This window comes from Stegostoma tigrinum, chromosome 2, assembly GCF_030684315.1.
Source record: "Stegostoma tigrinum isolate sSteTig4 chromosome 2, sSteTig4.hap1, whole genome shotgun sequence".
NCBI classification, from domain to species: Eukaryota; Metazoa; Chordata; class Chondrichthyes; order Orectolobiformes; family Stegostomatidae; genus Stegostoma; species Stegostoma tigrinum.
This window is the reverse complement of record NC_081355.1, coordinates 146,180,872-146,202,754: the sequence shown is the minus strand read 5'-3', so window position 1 is coordinate 146,202,754 and position 21,883 is coordinate 146,180,872. Positions and strand designations below refer to the sequence as shown.

The 21,883-nt window shown below is 40.6% G+C and overlaps 1 protein-coding gene across 5 annotated transcripts in view; it reads left to right on the top strand.

The window, feature by feature from the left end:
• galnt11 (UDP-N-acetyl-alpha-D-galactosamine:polypeptide N-acetylgalactosaminyltransferase 11 (GalNAc-T11)) overlaps window positions 1-21,883 on the top strand; it is a 175,728-nt gene that overhangs the window by 119,720 nt on the left and 34,125 nt on the right. For 4 of the 5 annotated variants that reach the window (XM_048551106.2, XM_048551074.2, XM_048551093.2 and 1 more), the window contains 4 exons: window positions 5,135-5,301; window positions 5,789-5,914; window positions 17,624-17,873; window positions 20,728-20,845. In XM_048551106.2, coding sequence (XP_048407063.1) covers window positions 5,135-5,301; window positions 5,789-5,914; window positions 17,624-17,873; window positions 20,728-20,845 — 661 coding nt within the window. Of the gene's footprint in view, window positions 1-5,134; window positions 5,302-5,788; window positions 5,915-9,026; window positions 9,112-17,623; window positions 17,874-20,727; window positions 20,846-21,883 lie in introns of those variants that run through there. The other variant, XM_059639861.1, reaches the window with a different exon arrangement.

The following is a 21,883-nucleotide window of genomic DNA, read 5'->3' as shown; positions in this document are numbered from 1 at the left end:
TTCACCACCCAGTCTACTTGTGACTCCACTTGCAAGGAACTATGAAAGTGCCCACCAATGTCTTTGTTCGGCAACACTCCCCAGAAGCTTGTCATTAAGTAAATAAGTCCTACCCTAATTTGCCCTACCAAAATGTAGCACCTCACATTTAGTTGGACTAAACTCCATCTGCCACTCCTCTGCCTATCTGATCAAGGTTCCGTTGTCGTCCAAGACAACTTTCTTCACTGTCCACTACTCCACCAATTCTGGTGTCATCTGCAAACTTGCTGACCATATCATCTATATTCACATTCAAATCATTTATAGAAATGATGAAAAGCAGAGGATCCAGCACCAGCTGTTGTGGCACGTCGCTGGTCATAGGCCTCAGTTGGACAAACAATCCCCCCACCGTCACCTATCTTTGAGTCACCTTGCTAACCCAGTCTACCATGCAGAACCTTGTTCACCGTCTTACTGAAGTCCATATAGACAATGCCCATTACCCTGCCTTCATCAATCCTCTTCGACACAGGCCTCACATGGCGAGAGAATGCACTTGCAGCTGCCGGCCTCCTCTCGCTGGGAGAAGCCAACTCTGCCACTCTGCATGTGCTCCCACTGCTGCGCTGGTGCTGCCTACCAACCCATCACAGGAAAGAAGGAAAAAAGGGTCAAAAGTAAAGGAAAATAAAGCAAACTAAAAGAGCAGTAGCAAAGGTAAAACAAGGAAAGCAGATAGGAGCAGATGGGTCCTGAGCAAGAGCCTGCATGCAGCCCTGTTACATTGCCACCATCTTGTATCAGATGTTAAAGGATGTGATTGTAGAGATAGTGGAGGCATTGGTCAAAACATTCTAGAACTCACTGGATCCTGATAATAAGACATCCATGTTCAAGCATCTGTCATTGGAAATATACTAGAATCCACTATTAAGGAGGAAATAGAGTATTTAGATAAGCTTCAACCAGAGTCTGGATGGTTTTGTATAACGGATATCATGTTTGGCAAATTTTCCAAAGTTCTTTGAAGATATAAAAAGCAGAGTTGATAAAGGGGAAATGGTAGATGTGCGTTTAGATTTACAGAAGGGATTTGATAAACTGGCACATCAAAGGTTATCGCAAAAGATTGAAGCTGACTGTATTCAGCTAATGTACTAGCACAGATTGAAGATTACTTAACTCACAGAAGACAGACAGCCTGGATTGATAGCATTTTTTCATCTTGGAAAGATATAACTAGAGGAATGCCACAAGCATCGGTTATAAGACTTCAGTTGCTATCTATGTTAATGGTTTGGGGGAAGGGGCACAGTGTAATATGTCCAGATTTGCTTACAATACAGAAACAGGTGAGGGCCTTGTTGTGATGAGAACATAAAGAATCTACAAGGGTATGTAAAATAAGTTGAGCCAGTGGGCAGAACCTAGGCAAATGGATGTTAGTGTAGTGAAGTGCAAAGCGGGAAGGAAGAGTAAGGTACTTTGGTAGGAGCAATGAAAAATCAGACCACTATTTAAACAGGCAGAGGTTCCAAAAAAGCACTGCACAAAGCGATCTGGATGTTGTTGTGCATGAAACATAAACAGCATGCAGGTACATCACAGAATTAAGAAGGCCAATGGAATTTTGGCCTTTTGTTAAGGGGTTTGGAGTTTAAAAACAGAAGTCTTGATATCAGGTGTTGGTGAGGCTGTACCTGGAAAACTGTATATTTTTGATTCCTGTATTTAAAATGGATATACTGGCATTGGAGGTACAGCAGACTTTGTTTTAACTGGCACCTTATGAACTGGCACACTCAATATACTGGCAAAAATTATATACCTCAAATACCAGAAGGTTACTGTATTATTGCAGTCTTTGCGAAGTCCAAGTAGTCAAGTTGACGTTGCAACTTAGAAGGCTCTCTGCCAGTAAGTTTTATTTAAGGCAAAGTTGCATTATTATTTAAGTAATTTATGCTGTAAATGAAGTATAACAGTGATGTGTATACCCCCGCATTACATTTCTATTACTTAGTGCGTGTTTGTACATGCATTACGTGGACTTCTTGATCAACCAAAATACTTGATCAACTGATACATTCTTGGTCCCATAGATGCCTGTTAATAAAAAGTTTGCTGCAGTTCAAAAGACTTTCACTAGACTGGGATGAAGGGGTTGACTTATCAAGAATGGCTTAACAGATTATACCGTTAGGACTAGATGTGATAAATGCAGGAAGAATGTCCCCCAGATCCAGGAGGTCCAGAACTAGGAGTCACAGCTCAAAGAATAAGGAGTAGGCCATTTAGAACTGAAAGAAGGAGAAATGTCTTCACACAGAGAGTGAATCTTTGGATTTCTATACCACAGAAAGCAGTTGAGACCAAAACATTGAAATATTTTCAAGAAGGAGATCGATATAGTTTTTAAGGTTAAAGGGATCAGAGGGTATGGAGGACAAAGCCAGAACAGAGTACTATGTTGGATGATCAGCCGAGAACATATTGAGTGGTGGAGCAGACACGAAAGGCAGAATAACTTGTGCCTGCTCCTATTTTCTACATTTCTATTCTGTTAATCTTCAAGTGCCTTCTTCAGTGCCTCAATTGAGTCTGCCTCTAGCACATTACTAGGCAGTGCATGCTAGACTTGAACCATTTGTTGTGTGAAACATGTGCCCACATTTGACTCCAGCAACGTGTTTGACACTTAACTGCCCTCTGGGCAATTAGGGATGGTCAGTATATGCTGAGCTGCCCTGTGATACACATATTTGTGAATGAAGTACAAAGATAGCATAACATTCGCAATAAGCAAGGTACTTACCATGTCCGATCCAGCCCGTGCTTGCAAATCTCACAATGTGTCCAATATTACATGTAATTCCATGATTGGACAACACTTGCTAAGTGATCCTGAATGTGCAAAGACATATGCCAGCAACCTAATATAGAACGCTGCCCAGGCCTGCAGAGTTGTGCACTTGCATATACTGGAAGTTACATATATTGGTATTGTTTTGCAAGCCCTTAAAGATTAAGTGCCAGCATTAGTGCATGGTTTTTCACTTATAGAAAGCTTTGGGTGACACCATTGAGAGGTATGGGAATGGGTTGCGAGTTTTACAGTATGAGTAAAAATTGAATATTGAGGCTGTTGAATGTGTATGGAAAGGAGATGAAGGAAGTTAGGCATACTTAGCTGTGATGAGATTAGCATTTAAAGGAACTAGGAATTGTTATTAACTAAGGGGCATGAACTTTGAGCCTCAAATGAAAGAGAAGGAAATGGAGAAGGCGGCAAGCAAAAACACAGAAAGTAAGTTGAAGGTACCAATTGGAAGGAGACTTGGGGCTATAAAACTAAAAGCTTAATGAAGATTGATGGCCACAGGAAAAATACACAGGCAAAATGGAACTGTCGAGACAGGACAAATGTGGGAAGGGAATGTGTGGCAAGGGGAGGTTGGACAGAAAGGGGAGACAAACAATTGGAGTAAAAATTACAATGTAAATGATGCAAAAAGCATTGGAGGTGTGGCCCGCAGCCTCTAATGTCCATCTCTATCATATGACCCAACATCGCGTGCTGAAAAGAAAAGCTGCAAAGCAAAGACAGATAAAAGGATCCTCAGTGGAGATGACAGATGTAGATGACCATGAGACCTAATGTGTTAATAAACCATGAGGAACATCATAAGAAAACTCTTATTCTAATTACGTTTTACAAAGAAAAACATTATCTCTGCCACTAGGAGAAAGAAAAACTACATAATATTTTAAGTGCCACATGCATATAAGGATATTACTTATTTGGATGTAAATTACAGCATCTCAATGCAGCATTTGTAAAACAAAATGAACAGCAATTAAAACAAGTTCTTCAAGGACCGCAACTTTCCCCCCACAGTGGTCGAGAACGCCCTTGACCGCGTGTCCCGCATTTCCCGCAACACATCCCTCACACCCCGCCCCCGCCACAACCGCCCAAAGAGGATCCCCCTCATTCTCACACACCACCCCACCAACCTCCGGATACAACGCATCATCTTCCGACACTTCCGCCATCTACAATCCGACCCCACCACCCAAGACATTTTTCCATCCCCACCCCTGTCTGCTTTCCGGAGAGACCACTCTCTCCGTGACTCCCTTGTTCGCTCCACACTGCCCTCCAACCCCACCACACCCGGCACCTTCCCCTGTAACCGGAGGAAATGCTACACTTGCCCCCACACCTCCTCCCTCACCCCCATCCCAGGCCCCAAGATGACTTTCCACATTAAGCAGAGGTTCACCTGCACATCTGCCAATGTGGTATACTGCATCCACTGTACCCAGTGTGGCTACCTCTACATTGGGGAAACCAAGCGGAGGCTTGGGGACCGCTTTGCAGAACACCTCTGCTCGGTTCGCAATAAACAACTGCACCTCCCAGTCGCAAACCATTTCCACTTCCCCTCCCATTCTTTAGATGACATGTCCATCATGGGCCTCCTGCAGTGCCACAATGATGCCACCCGAAGGTTGTAGGAACAGCAACTCATATTCCGCTTGGGAACCCTGCAGCCCAATGGTATCAATGTGGACTTCACCAGCTTCAGAATCTCCCCTTCCCCCACCGCATCCCAAAACCAGCCCAGTTCGTCCACTCCCCCCACTGCACCACACAACCAGCCCAGCTCTTCCCCTCCACCCACTGCATCCCAAAACCAGTCCAGCCTGTCTCTGCCTCCCTAACCTGTTCTTCCTCTCACCCATCCCTTCCTCCCACCCCAAGCCGCACCTCCATCTCCTACCTACTAACCTCATCCCACCTCCTTGACCTGTCCGTCTTCCCTGGACTGACCTATCCCCTCCCTACCTTCCCACCTATACTCTCCTCTCCACCTATCTTCTTTTCTCTCCATCTTTGGTCCACCTCCCCCTCTCTCCCTATTTATTCCAGAACCCTCACCCCATCCCCCTCTCTGATGAAGGGTCTAGGCCCGAAACGTCAGCTTTTGTGCTCCTGAGATGCTGCTGGGCCTGCTGTGTTCATCCAGCCTCACATTTCATTATCAGCAATTAAAACATATTATTCAGACAAGATAATTTTGTTTTAGAAATTGATATATTCTTTCCTTTATTTTCAATCCTAGTTATCTTTTTTTGTTTTCAGGTGTAAAGAAAAGAACTATCCACTGAATTTACCTTCTGCCAGTGTTGTTATCTGCTTTTATAATGAAGCATTATCAGCTCTGCTGCGGACAGTACAGAGTGTGTTGAATCGTTCTCCAGCGAACCTGCTGCATGAAATTATACTTGTGGATGACAGCAGTGATTTCAGTGAGTCACCTTAACATTTCTTGAAACATTTCACTTCTTTTCATCCTTCCTTGTGCCTTTGTGGCTTTTGACTTGCATATAATGCTGCTAAAACTAAAAACATAAGTGAGCAGATACAATAGGATGGATTTCAAGTCCACCTGGCCAGTAAAAATAAGCTTTTGAATGTGGCATCCCAAAAACTAACATAACTCCATGTTTTAGTGTTAAGCCAAGCATTGAATCTGGTGGTAGTCTCCACCTTGAAATGCAACTTGCATATATATATGATGTACGTGAATCCTTAATTTTCATTTTATTATCATATCAAGCTCCATCAAACAGTCCAGCCCTCAAAATAAACAGGGCCGTCTCGTATGAATAATTAAGTGACTTGCTTCTTGATGGTTATCATCTGTGCTGGCTTTATTGATTACCATGTAACATTTCAGCTGCAAGCTGTCATCATTTATACTTGTAAGTATCCTCTGTTCTCATTTTTTGTCAGTTAATCTAAAAGGTGAGCTGGAGGATTATATACGCAATAGTTTGCCTAGAAAAGTGAAACTTGTTAGAAATGCTGGACGAGAGGGCTTGATACGAGGTAGAATGATTGGAGCATCCCGTGCAACAGGTATCGAATTCAACTTCTTGTACTTGAAAATATTTAACTGTATTAATTTATTGTGATTGTTATTAGAAATATTATTTATTAAGTTGAAGGTTCTCATCAAGATGTGGGAGAAGATTCAACTTGAGAATCATATGTTTTCTCCAATAATCACTCGAATTCTTCCGTGGCTTTCACAATCATCTGGAATTTTATCATGGCATAAATGTTGTGATACAAATTGACTAATAAAAGTAAACAAAAGTTTGGACAATCATGTGTGTACAATCTTGGCGATTAAGGGGATTCAGATTCAGAAGCTTAGCTTCAAATAGGACAGATTTACAAATATTCTCCTTCAGCCTCAGACAGTTGCTGGGGAGAGGGATGGAGTGAGTAGATAGGGAAATTGAGATTACAGTGAGGGTAGAAGACACTTGTTTCATCTTCGCAATTTTTAACTGGAGGAAATATGTTCTCATCGAAAACCAAAAGCCGGATATGCTGCTTGACAAAGGAGAGACTAGAAGAATTGAGAAATAGTGTCAAGGTAGAACTAAATGTCCTAAGTGTACATGTGCAATCTGATGTGTTTTCATATTATGCCACCAAAGTTGGCAGCAAGTGAGAGATAGGAAGAAGTCAAAGATAGATTCATAGAGAACTCCAGAGATAACAGGTATGGGGACAAGAAGAGAAGCCGGATCAGGAGATTCTCTGACAAGGATTGAATTGATAAGAATGGTACCAATCAGGTCAATTTTACTTAGCTGCAAGTGAAGCATAGGCACTGGAGAAAGATGGTGTGGCTAGCCATGTATGTTAAATATTGAGAAGACTGAGGAAAAAATGGCTTTCCACAGTCCTGTGACAGGGCAGAAGTTGATTTTGGAGGTACACACATGGAACTGTGGAAGGATGGCTATGCATTTCAGATTCTACAGTACATTCAAAGAATATGTAAAGGAGATTGAGTTTGTTGACCTTGTTGTAGTTGACTAGGACAGAAGAGTCTGGGTGAACTTTTATTTTCTGCTGGAAAATTTGAAAGGGAGGGGAAAACATCAGCAGAGAATAAACTTCATAGTATAAGCTAGCATGGGGACCGGAGAGGGAAGTCAGATGGTCAGTAGTTTAGTGCAAATATGGTAACAAAATCTGAAGTTAATTAGATCTGACTCTAATGAATCTAAGTCCAGTTTTTACCATGCCATCAGTAAGGTGTTAACACTGTCTAAAAGCATGATACCAGCTGACTCAATCCTAACATTGCTTTCCCATTGCAATAACTCATTACTAAAAGTAGCTTTCTTTGGAAAATGAGCTTCTCAATTTCTTTGAAGGCCATTCTTTGTGAATGTTTACTATATATATCATAGCAACAAAAGGTATTAACAGGACATTCAGAAAATTAAGCTGAGTCAACATTGTTTTCTGAAAGAGAAATTATATTTGACAAGTCTATTAGAGATCTTTGAGGATGTAGCAAGCAGGATGGATAAAGGGGAATTCAGTAGGTGTCATGTATCTATATCTCTAAAAGGCATTTAATAAGGTGCCACATAAAAAGGTTTGTCACAAGGTAAGAGCTTTTTACTTTGCGGGTGATGTATTGTCATGGATAAAGAATTGACGAACTAACAGGAAACAGTGTCTCGGGTTAAATGATGCATTTTTGGGTGGCAAGCTATAACTTGTGGAGTGCCACAGGAATCACTGACAGGACGTTATCTACTTACAGTCTTTATTTGTAAACTAGAAGGGACATCTTCATGTATCGAAGCCACATTTGCTAATGATACACGGATAGTTAAGAAAGCAAGTTGTGGGGGTGTTACAAAAATTCTGCAAAATGATATAGTTAGGTTGTGTGAGTGTGCAAATAAAATATCAGATGGAGTATAGTGTGTGAAAATGTTTTGACTACTTTGGCAGGAAAATAGAAAAGCAAGGTATTCTTAAATGATGAGAGATTGCAGAATGCTGTAGTATGGAGCATTCCAGGTGTCCTCATACATAGACTCATTCAGCATGGAAACAGACCCTTTGGGACAACTTGTCCATGCTGACCAAGTCTCACAAGAAAAATTTAGTGTGCATTCAGGATAAAAAATAGGGAACATTTGAACTCTGAAGGGCTGTCCAAGGACAACTTCCAAAGTCACAGCAAATCCAAACAAGGTCAAAAGGCAGGCAACAGCTGATGGTGCAAGAAGTTATAATTTCATTCCAGGTAAAGGGAAAGAGAAAGGTGCAAGACACTCCACAGCCAAAGCTATGGTGCCTTACCAGTGGAGGCAGCAGATGAAATTAAGATTCAACTAAATAGCCCACATTCCCAATTCAGAAAACAGCAGTGGAAGTGAGTTCACGAATGGCATCATAAGTGAACAATATATTTGACAAGAAAATTCAACATTTTTAGAAATGGTTAAATCAGATCAAAGTAAAACTGATAGCTGTTTCAAACACGAGTTTAGCACTTCTACTAGATTGCATCACTATTCATCAAAGGTAATCGTCAAAGATGTCCCAATTTGACCAACTGAGAACCAGAAGATTCAACTTCAAACAAATTTGTAATTCACTGCCCCCCCAACCCACAATAGGTGTGCAGAAAAGTTGATAGGTCACACATCAATCCATGTAAAGTTACAGCTCGGATTCTAAATTAGACATGCATCAGCCTCATTCAGGAATAGTGCATATCCTAAGTACACAGCAACACCTGGAAAGAGACTGAAAATCCTCAGATGGCCTCAGAATCCTGTCCTCAGGGGAGATGATGGCTTAGTGGTATTATCCCTGGACAGATAACATTCTGGGGACCTGGATTCAAATCCCACCACAGCAAATGGCAGAATTTGAAGTCGATAAATATCTGGAATTAAAAATCCCATGATGACCATGAATCATTGTCAATTGTTGGAAAAACCCACCTGGCTCACTGATGTCCTTTAGGGAAGGAAACTGTCATCCTTGCCTGGTCTAGCCTGCATGTGACTCCCAGACGTACAAGAATGTGGTTGATTCTTAACTGCTGTCTGGGCAATTAGGGATGAGCAGTAAACTGTTTTTAATCACTATTTTTAATCCTTGATGGATTACTTACTTTGTTGAGTCACTTAATCCACAGATGCTTTTGGACCCCACACCTCAGGAAGGACATACTGGCGCTGGACTGTGTCCAGCGGAGATTCACACGGATGATCCCTGGAATGGTAGGTTTAACGTATGATGAATGGCGAAGGATCCTGGGATTGTACTCATTAGAGTTTAGAAGGTTGAGGGGAGATCTAATAGAAACTTACAAGATAATGTATGGTTTAGAAAGGGTGGTGCTAGGAAGTTGTTTCCATTAGGCAGGGAGACTAGGACCCGTGGGCACAGCCTTAGAATTAGAGGGGGTAAATTTAGAACAGAAATGAGGAGACATTTCTTCAGCCAGAGAGTGGTGTGCCTGTGGAATTCATTGCCACGGAGTACAGTGGAGGCCGGGACGTTAAATGCCTTCAAGGCAGAGATTGCTAAATTCTTTATCTCGCAAGGAATCAAGGGCTGCAGAGAGAGTGCAGGGAAGTGGAGTTGAAATGCCCATCAGCCATGATTTAAATGGTGGAGTGGACTCGATGGGCCGAATGGCCTTACTTCCACTCCTATCTCTTACGGTCTTATGGTCTTAAGTGCTGCCTGGTCAACGACGCTGTCATCCCATGAATGAATAAAGGGGAAAAAAAATTCTGTCTTGATCAGGCCAAGATAGAGTACAAACTTAGATTAAGTGACTCATCAAAGTAAGTAATCCATCAAGGATTAAAAATAGTGCAGAATGGAACATGGGTTTCATTGATGTAACGGTGTTCATTTCTTTGGTACCTTGAAGGTACAACCCTGTATCGTCAGAGTAGATCTAATACTAAACCTCACAGTGCAGAGGGGAATTTTAAGCTCCGTGACTGTGGGAAGAGTTCCCTGCCTTCCAAAAAGAACATTAAATACATGTGGAGCAGACAACATAACAGTCCAGTTAGTGATGGAATTCCGGGTTCAATTTTAAACTAAATGTGAACAGGCCAATTTACAGGCCAGGCAAAAATAAGTGCTGCAACTCCAGTGTACAGGTTACTTCAAAGGAGGATGCTTCCATGTGCTTTTACAGAAATAAGTCAGATACTCACAAATGCCTAGGCAGGTAATTGAAAACATAATAAAACCCAATTTATTAGGGGACCATTGTGAAAAGGTTTTCTGTGTCTAGCAATTCAAACTGATTTTGAGATTGTTCAGCTAATATTTCAACAACAGGATGGCCACAGCAGTATCAGCATGAAGAAGTCGAAACATTACCTCAAACCACCCAGAGGTTTGGAAACCCTATGCTGTCAATTAGTTCAATTATCTGATTTATTGCCTTCTACAAATCAGGTAGCCTATATCCCAACTACATCACGTGGATGATGTGTTGAATGTTTTGAAGTTTAAATTAGTAACATTCGAACATCCATAGTTTGATAAACTAGAATTCCCCTCTAGTTTGGATAGCAGATGTAGTCCATTCAAGTATAGCACCATCTTCACCCATCCTTATGCCGGAGGTGCATTGTAATTCAGTCTGAGAAAGAGAATGTCATGTTTTCAAGGCCAGTTTGCTATTCATCATCTACACAGAAATTATATTCATGATACCTATACAAGATAGAAAGATGGACCGTTGGTCATCTGCAGTGATATCATTTAAGTCAAATTTGGACACTCATTCATTTGAGACATTTGAATGCTTCATCCTTTAACATGCCAGTCTTCTGCGTCCTTAAAACTACTTCAAATTGCGTAGAAGAAAGGAGTAGAAATGCCAAGAGAGCAACTGGAAAATTATTCCTGAATAAATAGATGTCCATGGGCCAAGTCTAAAGTTGGGCACTTCAGGTAAATGAAAAATTCTGCTATTATTCCTGTACTGATTTATTGTTCAAATACATAGTTCCAATGCGGAGTTAAAATGTCTTCAAAATACCCAAAAGAATTATTCCCGGAGTAGGAATTGTGCAAAGTGTAGACTCGAGCAAGAGAGCAAACTGCTACCAAATTCTACCACCACCTAAATGCACAGTTAAGGCAGAAAGCTGGCATCTAAAAGCTAGTATTTTGAGGCATTTGTAGGAAAAGAAATGAATTCTTGGTAGTGATCTTGAAATTAAAGAAAAGTCACCAAGTGAGGCACCTTAACTAAGGCAACTGGAGTTGCTTCCCAAAACGAAGATAGTAAATTTTGAAAATACCACGGTGTCAAACCAGTAACTCAGGTTGGATTTGCACAGATGTGTTGGCAGCAGAGCAGGAAGCTTGGTACATCCAAGGATGAGGTGATATCATGAGACAAAAATCTCTATGCAAATATTCCAAGCAAATGGGAGGCTTTTAAAAGTATGATATCGAGTCCAGGGAGAGTATGTCCTGATTAGGATGAAGGGAAAAACTGGCTGGTTTAGGGCTCCCTGGCTGACTAGGATATTGAGGCTCTGGTCAGGAAAAAGAAGAAGACATACATTGGTTTAAGCTATCAGGCTCAAGTGAATCCCTAGATGACTATAAAATGTGTAGGAACGCACTCAAGAGGAAAATCCTCAAGAGCAAAAAGAGGGTATGAGATTGATCTGGTGGATAAGATTAAAGATGACCCCAAGAGGTTTTATGGCAATATTAAGAATAAAAGGGTGGCTAGGGAGAGAATAGGTCCCCTTAAAGATCAGTATGGCCATCTCTGTGTAGAGCCACAAGAGATGGGGGAGATTTTTAATGAATATTTCTCCTTAGTATTTACTGAGGGGAGAATCATAGATGCTCAGGAAGTAAGGGAAACAAGTGGGGATGTTTTGGACCACATACACATCACCAGAGAGGAGGTGTTTGCAGCCTTAAAGCACATTAAGATAGAAAATTCCCTAGGTCTCATCAAGTCCATCCTCAGACGTTGTGGGAAACCAGGGAAGAAATTGCAGAGGTCCTGGCTGAGATTTTTGCTTCATCCTCAGCTGCTGGTGAAGCTCCGGAAGACTGATGAGTGGCTAATATTTTTCCATTGTTTAAGAAAGTTAGCAAAGATAAGCCAGGGAACTACTGGCCAGTGAGCCTGACATCGGTGGTGGGCAGGTTATTGGAGAGGATACTGAGGGACAGGATCAAACAGCATTTGGATAGTCAAGATCTGATTAGGGATAGTTAATATGGATTTGTGCGTGTGAGTCATGTCTGACAAACCTTTTAGAGTTTTTTGAAGAGGTAACCAAGAGGATAGATGAAGGTAGGGCAGTGGATGTGGTCTGTATTGTCTTTAGTAAGGCCTTTGACAAGGTCCCACACGGCAGGCTGGTCATGAAGGTTAGGTTGTTTGGGATCCAGGGAAACCTAGATAATTGGTTTCAAAATTGACTCAATGGTAGGAAGCAGAGGGTAATGGTTAAGGTTGTTTCTCGGTCTTGAGGTCTGTGACTAGTGGTGTGCCACAGTGGTTGGTGCTGGGATCTTTGTTATTCACATAAATGATCTGGATGTGATTGTACGGGGCATGATTAGTAAGTTTGCGGATGATACGGAATTCGGAGGTATTATGTTGATAGCAAAGAAAGTTATCAAAAATTACAGAGGGATCTTGATCAGATGGGCTGAGGATTGGCAAATGCAGTTCAATACGTTTAAGTGTGAGGTGTTGCGTTTTGGAAAGTCAAACCATGGTAGGAGTTAAACAGTAAGTGGTAAGGGCCTGAAGAGTATTGTGGAACAGAGGGACCTAGAAGTACAAGTGCGTAGTTAATTGAATGTGGCATCACCTTTGGACAGGGTGGTGAAGAAGGCATTTAGCGTGCTGGCCTTCATCAGTCAAGGCATTGAGTATAGGAGTTGAAAGGTTGTTACAGTTGTATAAGTCGTTGGTGAGGCCACACTGAGTTATTGTGTGCACCTTACAGTTTTGGTCACCTGTGATTGAAAAGACATAGTGAAACTGGAAAGTGTGCAAAGAGATTAACGAGATGTTGCCAGGACTAATAGGCCTGAGCTATAGGGAGAGGTTGGCCAGGATAGGACTTTATTCTTTGCAAAGTAGGAGAATGAGGGGTGATCTTATTGAGGTATATATAATCATGAAGGACATAGGTAGGATGAATACATATAGTTTTTCCCAGGAATGGGAAACTGGAAGTTAGAGGGTATAGGTTTAGGATGTGAGGGGATAGATTTAAGAAGGACCTGAGGAGCAACTTCTTCATGCAGAGAGTGGTGCGTATATGGAATAGGCTGCCAGAGAAAGTGGTTGAGGCAGATACAATAGCAACATTTAAAAAAAAATTTGCATAGGCACATGGATAAGAAGGGCTTAGAGGGATAGGGACCAAATGTGGGCAATTGGAACTAGATGAGAGGGCACCATGGTGAGTATGGACCAGTTTGGGCCCAAGGGCCTGTTTCAGTGCTGTGTTACTGATAAAAAAGGAAGCCAATAAATGCTCATGGCATTTGCACAGTAATGTTATTTCAGATTGCAGCTTGATTTTCCTAAAGGGTTTCATGTTTAGAAAGTGAGTTTCAAGCTAAACAACTAATCACATGCACGTTAGAGATTATTCAACTATTTAATCCAGCATTAGTTTTTCCCATCTCTAGGTGAAGTAAAATCTCAGCGGGAATAAACCAGATTCATCCCATTTATAGTTTGTAAAACTACAAGAAGTATTTCTTTTAAAAGCTTTTGATTGTCATCTCAATAATATCTGTTCAAGTGGGAGCCTAAACACCAAAGAATTGCTGTTGATTAAGAAGGAAAAATCTTCAGATTATTAGGATGCAGCTATGTCTCCATTGCAGCTTTTGTCAATATGTTTGCATTGTGGACTAGACAGTAGACAAGTGCAAATGAGACAAAACCAGACTGACTTCATATTAGAAGAGAAAATGGTGCTCAGTGATCTTTACAAATGATAAGTTTTCCTGGGACAGTTTAACTTAATTTGCTGATTCCTAAGAGGCATTTGCATTTTATATATGATATAGCAAGGGAGCTTATTGAAATAATGAGTAAGAATATGTATTGCACAATGTTTTATCATGTGGTAACTCAGCAATGATTAACAAGTTGTGCTGTCACATCCACCCAAAGATATTGTTGGGGCGATAGCAAAGAGAAGAAGTCTATGATAATACCAGGCAATTTGTCCCTTTCCAGGAAGGGTTTATCATTACACTGCTTGATTGTCATGTTTAGGAGACCATTTAACAACTTATTTAGGTTTGAATTTTAAGCAGTTAATTGTTCTTGAATCTTAGACCCAAGGATAATTGTTACATATTACATAAATTGTGTCACCTCATGGTCTTACAAGACCCAACTGCTGTGCCACGTTTGTAGTTCTGCTGGTAACCAGACTCCCTTGGAGTATAGAGACATCAAGGTGTAGAGCTGGATGAACACGGCAGGCCAAGCAGCATCAGAGAATCGGTCTAGATCCGAAGCGTCGGCTTTCCTGCTCCTCTGATGCTGCTTGGCCTGCTCTACAAGCTCTACACCTTGCTTTCTCAGATTCTCCAGCATCGGCAGTTTCTGCTATCCCTTGGAGTACATGTTGAATCACTAGTAGTTAGCATGTCAATACAGCCAGTAATTAAACAGCTAAATGGTACAGTGTAATAAAATGTGAGGCTGGATGAACACAGCAGGCCAAGCAGCATCTCAGGAGCACAAAAGCTGACGTTTCGGGCCTAGACCCTTCATCAGGGCTCTGATGAATGGTCTAGGCCCGAAACGTCAGCTTTTGTGCTCCTGAGATGCTGCTTGGCCTGCTGTGTTCATCCAGCCTCACATTTTATTATCTTGGAATTCTCCAGCATCTGCAGTTCCCATTATCTCAAATGGTACAATGTACTGTTTTGGTCTCCTTTCTTTTATAAGGAATTTACTTACTTCTAGAAGTAATTCAAAACAGTTCAAAATAGATTCACCATGCTGATTCCGGGGATAACATGTTGCCTTGTGAGGAATGGTTGAACATGTTATGCTTATACTCATTGGAGTTTAGAAGAATTTGACATGTTCATTTGCTGGCTTTATCAGTTCAGGCTCCACCTCTTGGACACTTAGACTTTGCTGACTTGCTTTCAGCAGGTTGAATGCCTTTCTTAATCTGCTTGCTAACTTGTTGTCCCCTTGTTTAAAAAGGGCAGCAAAGATAATCCAGGTAATTATTGAACGGTGAGCCTGACGTCAGTGGTAGGGAAGCTACTGGAGAAGATACTGAAGGATAGGATCTATTCCCATTTGGAAGAAAATGGGCTTATCAGTGATAGGCAACATGGTTTTGTACAGGGAAGATCATGTCTTACCAACTTAATAGAATTCTTTGAGGACGTGACGAAGTTGATTGATGAGGGAAGGCTGTAGATGTCATATACATGGACTACAGTAAGGTGTTTGATAAGTTTCCCCATGTCAGGCTGATGGAGAAAGTGAAGTCACATGGGTCCAGGGTATGCTAGCTAGATGGATAAAAAACTGGCTGGGCAACAGGAGACAGGGTAGTAATAGAAGGGAGTTTCTCAAATTGGAGACCTGTAATCAGTGGTGTTCCACAGGGATCTGTGCTGGGACCACTGTTGCTTGTTATATATGTAAATGATCTGGAGGAAGGTGTAGGTGGTCTGATCAGCAAGCTTGCTGATGACACTAAGATTGGTGGAGTAGCTGATAGTGAAGGGGACTGTCAGAGATTACAGCAGAATATAGATAGACTGGAGAGTTGGGCAGATAAATGGCAGATGGAGTTCAATCCGGGCAAATGCGAGGTGATGCATTTTGGAAGATCAAATTCAACGGCGAACTATACAGTGAATGGAAAAGTCCTCGCAAAAATTGATGAACAGAGAGATCTGGGTGTTCAGGTCCATTGTTCCCTGAAGGTGACAACGCAGGTCAATAGGGTGGTCAAGAAGGCAAAAGGCATGCTTTCCTTCATTGGGCAGGGTATTGAGTACAAGAGTTGGCAGGTCATGTTGCAGTTGTATAGGACTTTGGTTTGGCCACATTTGGAGTACTGTGTACAGTTTTGGTCGCCACATTACCAAAAGGATGTGGATGCTTTGGAGAGGGTGCAGAGGAGGTTCACCAGGATGTTGCCTGGTATGGAGGGTGCTAGCTATGAAGAGAGGTTGAATAGATTAGGATTATTTTCATTAGAAAGATGGAGATTGAGGGGGGACCTGATTGAGGTCTACAAAATCATGAGGAATATAGACAGGGTGGATAGCAAAAAGCTTTTTCCCAGAGTGGGGGACTCAATTACGAGGGGTCATGAGTTCAAAGTGAGAGGAGGAAAGTTTAAGGGAGATATGCGTGGAAAGTTCTTTACACAGAGGGTGGTGGGCGCCTGGAATGCATTGCCAGTGGAGCTGGTAGACGCAGACACGCTAGCGTCTTTTAAGATATATTCGGACGGGTAAATGGATGGGCAGGGAGCAAATGGACACAGACCGTTAGAAAATAGATGACAGGTTAGACAGTGGATCTTGATCGGGGCAGGCTTGGAGGGCCAAAGGGCCTGTTCCTGTGCTGTAGGTTTCTTTGTTTCTTTGTTTATTCCTTAAAGTTTTTACAATTCTCCAAATTATCAAAACATTCACCTTTCACAACTTCAGATCTCCAAGTCCGGATGTCTTTTTAGTCAATGGATATTTTGAAGTGTAGCTACTGTTGTAATTAGGTAAGATAGCAGCTGATTTATGCACAGAAAGCATCCACAAACAACAGTTTGATGATGACAAGATAATCTAACACGTGTATTTTATTGGTGCAGTGGCTAATGTAGGGAAAGGCAATATGTAGAGTTAGTCACAATGAACCGTTAATGTATCAACCAGAAAAGCAAGGCCAGGAGAAGGAAAGAGGGTGCCAGCTGGGCAAAAAGGATAGTGAAGTGGGGCAGCTGGAGAACTGGCTGGGTAGGGAGTGGGAAGAAGTGATGAAGGAAGAGGATATGAAGAACTTGAGAAGATGGCAGGTTGAGATGGTCTTGGATAGAAGATGAAATAGAAGAGTTCGAGTCAAATTAAGGCACAAAACAGAGCAAAGTAAAAGAAAATAGACAAATTATTGAGTAGAAGTGCTAAACAAGCTAGAAACAATGGAAGTAACAATTTGCTGTGAGTACAAAGGGAGATCCTCTAATAGATGCTCAACGCTAATTAATTTTATGGTGTGCAAATATATTAAAACATTACACCTTTTCCTTATTTGTAGCATCTATGCAAACCTCAGCTTCCCAATTTTATCTGTAACTCATCTGAATACTGACGTCATTTTCAACCTTGCTTACTATGGTTTGTGAGTAACCAACTGTGAATTTGCTTCCCAGTGATGGGATGAATGTTGGATGAGTTCTAACAGATGAGCAACTTGCTCCATTAGCTTGTTACATAGGTGACAAAGGTAGTTTTTAATGTTCTACCTGATTAACTGCTACAAGATTCTGCATGACTCCTATTTACTTCTCTGATCTAACTTCATCAGATCTTATGTAGGTTAAAATCTTGCAAACTGCTTGGACGCTTTTTAATGAATCTCAAAATAATTTTTAAAGTTTCAGTTCATCAATTAGCAAGTAAGATATGTTTTAGGTACTATTACCAGACGATCTTAGATACGCTTGGAGATCAGTTCTCTCACCTAATTTTTAGCATTTTTTTCCACAGGAGATGTTCTAGTGTTTCTTGACAGTCACTGTGAGGTGAATGAGATGTGGTTACAACCGCTTCTGGCTCCAATTATGCAGGATCGCAAGACAGTGGTGTGTCCAGTGATTGACATCATCAATGCTGACACACTAATCTACAGTTCTTCCCCAGTTGTGAGGGGTGGATTTAACTGGGGTCTACATTTCAAGTGGGATCCATTGCCTGCCTCAATGCTGAATGGACAAGAGGGACCGACTGCAGCAATCAAGTAGTAATCCAGTACTTTCTTAAATCTTCACAATGCAAGATATGTAATTTTGCCTCTCTCAGAACAACAACTTTCATCAGTTGAGATTTGTACCAATGATTTTAAGATTCTGCTCTTCCAGCTCTAATATATTTCCCTGTTTCCTTTTGATGATTGCGTATCTGATCCAAGCCACTAAGGATAAAGGATTCAATGTTCCAATCACTCTTGGAGAAAATATAGCTTTAAATTTCCCCTTCATTACTTTGGTGATAAACTTCAGTTTGTATTTTGTTAACTGTTCACTGTTTAGTTTAAACAATTTTTCACTATTTAACATATCAAAATTGTCATCATTTTATGGTGTGGTCCTGGTTTAATCTCATTTCTAGCTTAACATATCTATTCCCTGAACCTTTGTTTCATAACTATAGCTTTGTCTCCTTGGTATTGTTCCAGTGAACCTAGTTGAAATCTTTTTCCAGTAATGAATTCTCAGAGAACATTCAGCATTATTTTCAAAAGTTTTATTTAATTCCAATATTGTTTCCAGTTTTTTTTAATCTCATGTCTTTATATGTAAAACCAACAATTCTTTTTTCTTTTTTTTGTCATCCTCATTGAATCTTTCACCAGATAAGATGGTGCATTAGCCAATCATGACTGTAGTGGCTGTTTGAAAAAGCTTTCAATTAGTTGTTGAAAGAGCTTTTTATTCAGTCCCTTCATTCTTCCAAATCAAAGTTTGCAAAACTAACATTGAATCTACTTCTACTATTCTTTAAAAATGCATTTCAGATCATTGTAGCTCTCTACAGGAGAAATTTCTCATCCAACTCGGTTCATTTTACAGTTTAGTTAAGAAATTGATCCTCTGACCTCTAAACTCAATCTACTTGCACTCCTAAATGTACGTGTTCCTTTACTATTTTAAAGTCTTATAATTTAGACAACTGTTTTTAAAGTTTCATTCTCAAGTTGTAGTGCTTTAATTTCTTTGTTTTGAGCCACAACTGCCACTTCTCTGACTTTTAAATTGCCTATGCCTGCCTAACTCTATGCCTATCTCTAACTCTTTTTCTCTCAGTCCACTGTGCCACATAATTTTCTTTTTTGGTAAACTATTGATATAACTCCACTTCTGTCTTTGCTGAAATCATATATATAAATGCCTATACTTCTGGTTTTGCTGCCCCTTACATCATGCTGGCCCTCTCCTTCTTTCTTTTCTCCTTCCATGCATCTTTCTGCTCTTCCCTAACTCTATCAATGCACACATTTCTTTTACATTCCTTCGAACCCATTCTCATAGGTCCTGGATCCTTACCTCCTGCTCCCGCTGTTCTAAGCAATTGAATGCTTCTGCATGCTATGGATGAAACTTTGCTATTCTCAGCAAGGATTCCTGCCTACTGTGTGGTGAGGCTTTTAATTGCTTATAAGCAGCAAAGGGAATAGAAGCCAAGAGCAGCATTGTGGGGAGGAGTTGGAAACCATGCTAATTTTCATCTTTGAACACAGCCATGCGGACACTGTCTTGGAAATACTTGCTGTGCACATGAATCATGGATGGTTGGCAATTTGTAAGAAAAAACAGGAAATGGGATTATAACTATCCCCAGTGTGGAGCTTGCAAAGGAATGATGGGCAGAATCCAGTGGTGCTATTGCTATGATTGACTGTTTTGCCTTACTAACCTTTTTGCCCTAGATGATTTCATTCTTGTATTTTAGATTTCTCTTGTGGTTAATTCTCAGCCTTCCAAACTTTCCACAGACCTCTTTGTTTGAAGATCAAGGGTAGCTTTACGTAATGTGCCCTGGGAAATCCTGTACTAGTGGTTGTATTTAGGTACTGGATTTACACCTCTATAAGATGTTGCTGTGTTCTTTGAAACCAACAGAGCATCAAAGTTAAACCCGAGTGTCAGAAAAAGTCACATAATATTGATTTTGTTTTAAAGTAAACAACATTCCATTCAATTACTGGATTAAGCAAAATAATTAAAATAATTTTAAGAATTAAGTCATCTCTGTGCAAGCAACTTTAATATATACTAAAGTGTTTCCCTCACTTTAAAGAATATCCAGTAAACTGAGAATGACTGCATGCTTCTCTTAAATTATGAGTGTGTCCATTCATGGATTTTCCAGCTGTACTTGATTCGAACAGAAATTTCTTGTTATCGTGTAGAAGAAATACTAGGGCATGCTGGCTCTTGAATATCGTGCTGGTCAGATTGAAAAAAGAACCATCGAGCACGTACAAACTGAATCAATCATGCGTACTGTTTAAATTTCAATTATTTCTCTTTCCAGAATGTGACAGAAAAAACACTGGACCAAAATAAGTTTGCTGGGATTTGAATTTAAGTACTTGTTGGTTGTTGGTACATCCTAACTGGATTTAAAACAACAATTAATGGTAGTAAAAAAAACCTCATTTTTGTCATAATTATTGAATTGATTCTCTTTCTTATTTAAAACTTGTGGATTATATTTTCAGTCTTCATTTTTTTGCTGGCCCCATTCAGAATGAAGTGGAGATGCTTGTGTTAGTCTGGGTTGGACAAAGTCAGAAGTCACATGACACCAGGATATAGTCCATCAGGTTTATTACAACGTCAAGCTTTCAGAGCGCTGCTCGGAACGCTTGTGATTTCAGATAACCTTTTGGACTATAACCTGTTAACATGTGACTTCTGCCTTCAGAATGGGAAGAGGGAATTGTGTTTTCATTAAAGCATTTCATCACTTTTGCCACGTAGGCAGATGCATCTTAAGAAACTCTAACCAGTTTTGCTCAGATCTGCAGCAGTCGTTTATAGTTGCCTTAAGAAATGTTTCTTTTTTCATTCTTATGTCTTTTTATTCAGGTCACCAACAATGGCAGGGGGACTATTTGCAATGAACAGGAATTACTTTATCGAGCTTGGGCAATACGACAGTGGTATGGATATTTGGGGAGGAGAAAATCTAGAAATTTCATTTCGGGTAATATTTTTGAGTTATGTGAAGTTCCTCATTTCAAGAGATTAGGTCATAATTAAAAATAAAAACAGATAGTTATTAGAAATTACAATAAAGAATTAGCTGTGAGTACATGTTCACAGGTCACAGACCTGAAATGTTATCTTGAAACATGGCCACAATTTTCCCATAGCCTTTTTTTATTACTCTTTCATTTAAATATTTATCTGCTGTATTTAATGGAAGTCATGGTGGAGGTCTTATCCACAAAATGGAGTGACGGCGAGAGACCCGAGCAGCCTTTTTAATAAGCCTGCCAAACTCTGTGCCAGTTAGGTAGAATTTTGACCTGCCTTCCTTAAGACCACCTGGAGCAAATTATGCAATGGTTTGACATTGACATGAATCTGTTCAGGACCAACTTCCTTCCAGGAGCTAGGCTGTGTGATTGGAGTGGACGGCGACAAAATTCCTCCCCCAACAAAATTCAGCTCATGGTTTCTGCTTCAAGCTTTAACTTTGAGAATGCATTCTATGACATAGCGTAAAATTTCTCTTGCTCTCTATCCTAAACTTAAGTGTAATATATTCCCATATTCTGGATCCGTACTTTATTCATTGCAGCTGTTATTTCTATATTTCCTACCCCAGCCAATTGTGATTTCAAGTACCTCTGTCAAATCACCTTGCAATCTCCTCTGTTCAAACAAAAATTGCCAGAATTCATTTGTCATTGCTTGTAAATGTGTACAGTTATTGCGTGGGGATTAATTGAAAATTTCAAGTGTTGTATGTTATATTTATGCATGTGGAACTCAGTGTCACACAGAGTAGTTCATAGAATCCCTGTATTGTGGAAGCAGGTCATTCAGCCCATTGAGTCCACACTGACCATCCGAAAAGCATCTTACCTAGACCGACCCCCTACCCCATACCTGCATTTCCCACCCTAGACGCTGTGGGCAGCTTACATAGCCAATCCACCTAACCTGCACCTCTTTGGACTGTGAAAGGAAACTAGAGCACCCAGACAAAACCCACGCAGATGCGGGAGAATGTGCA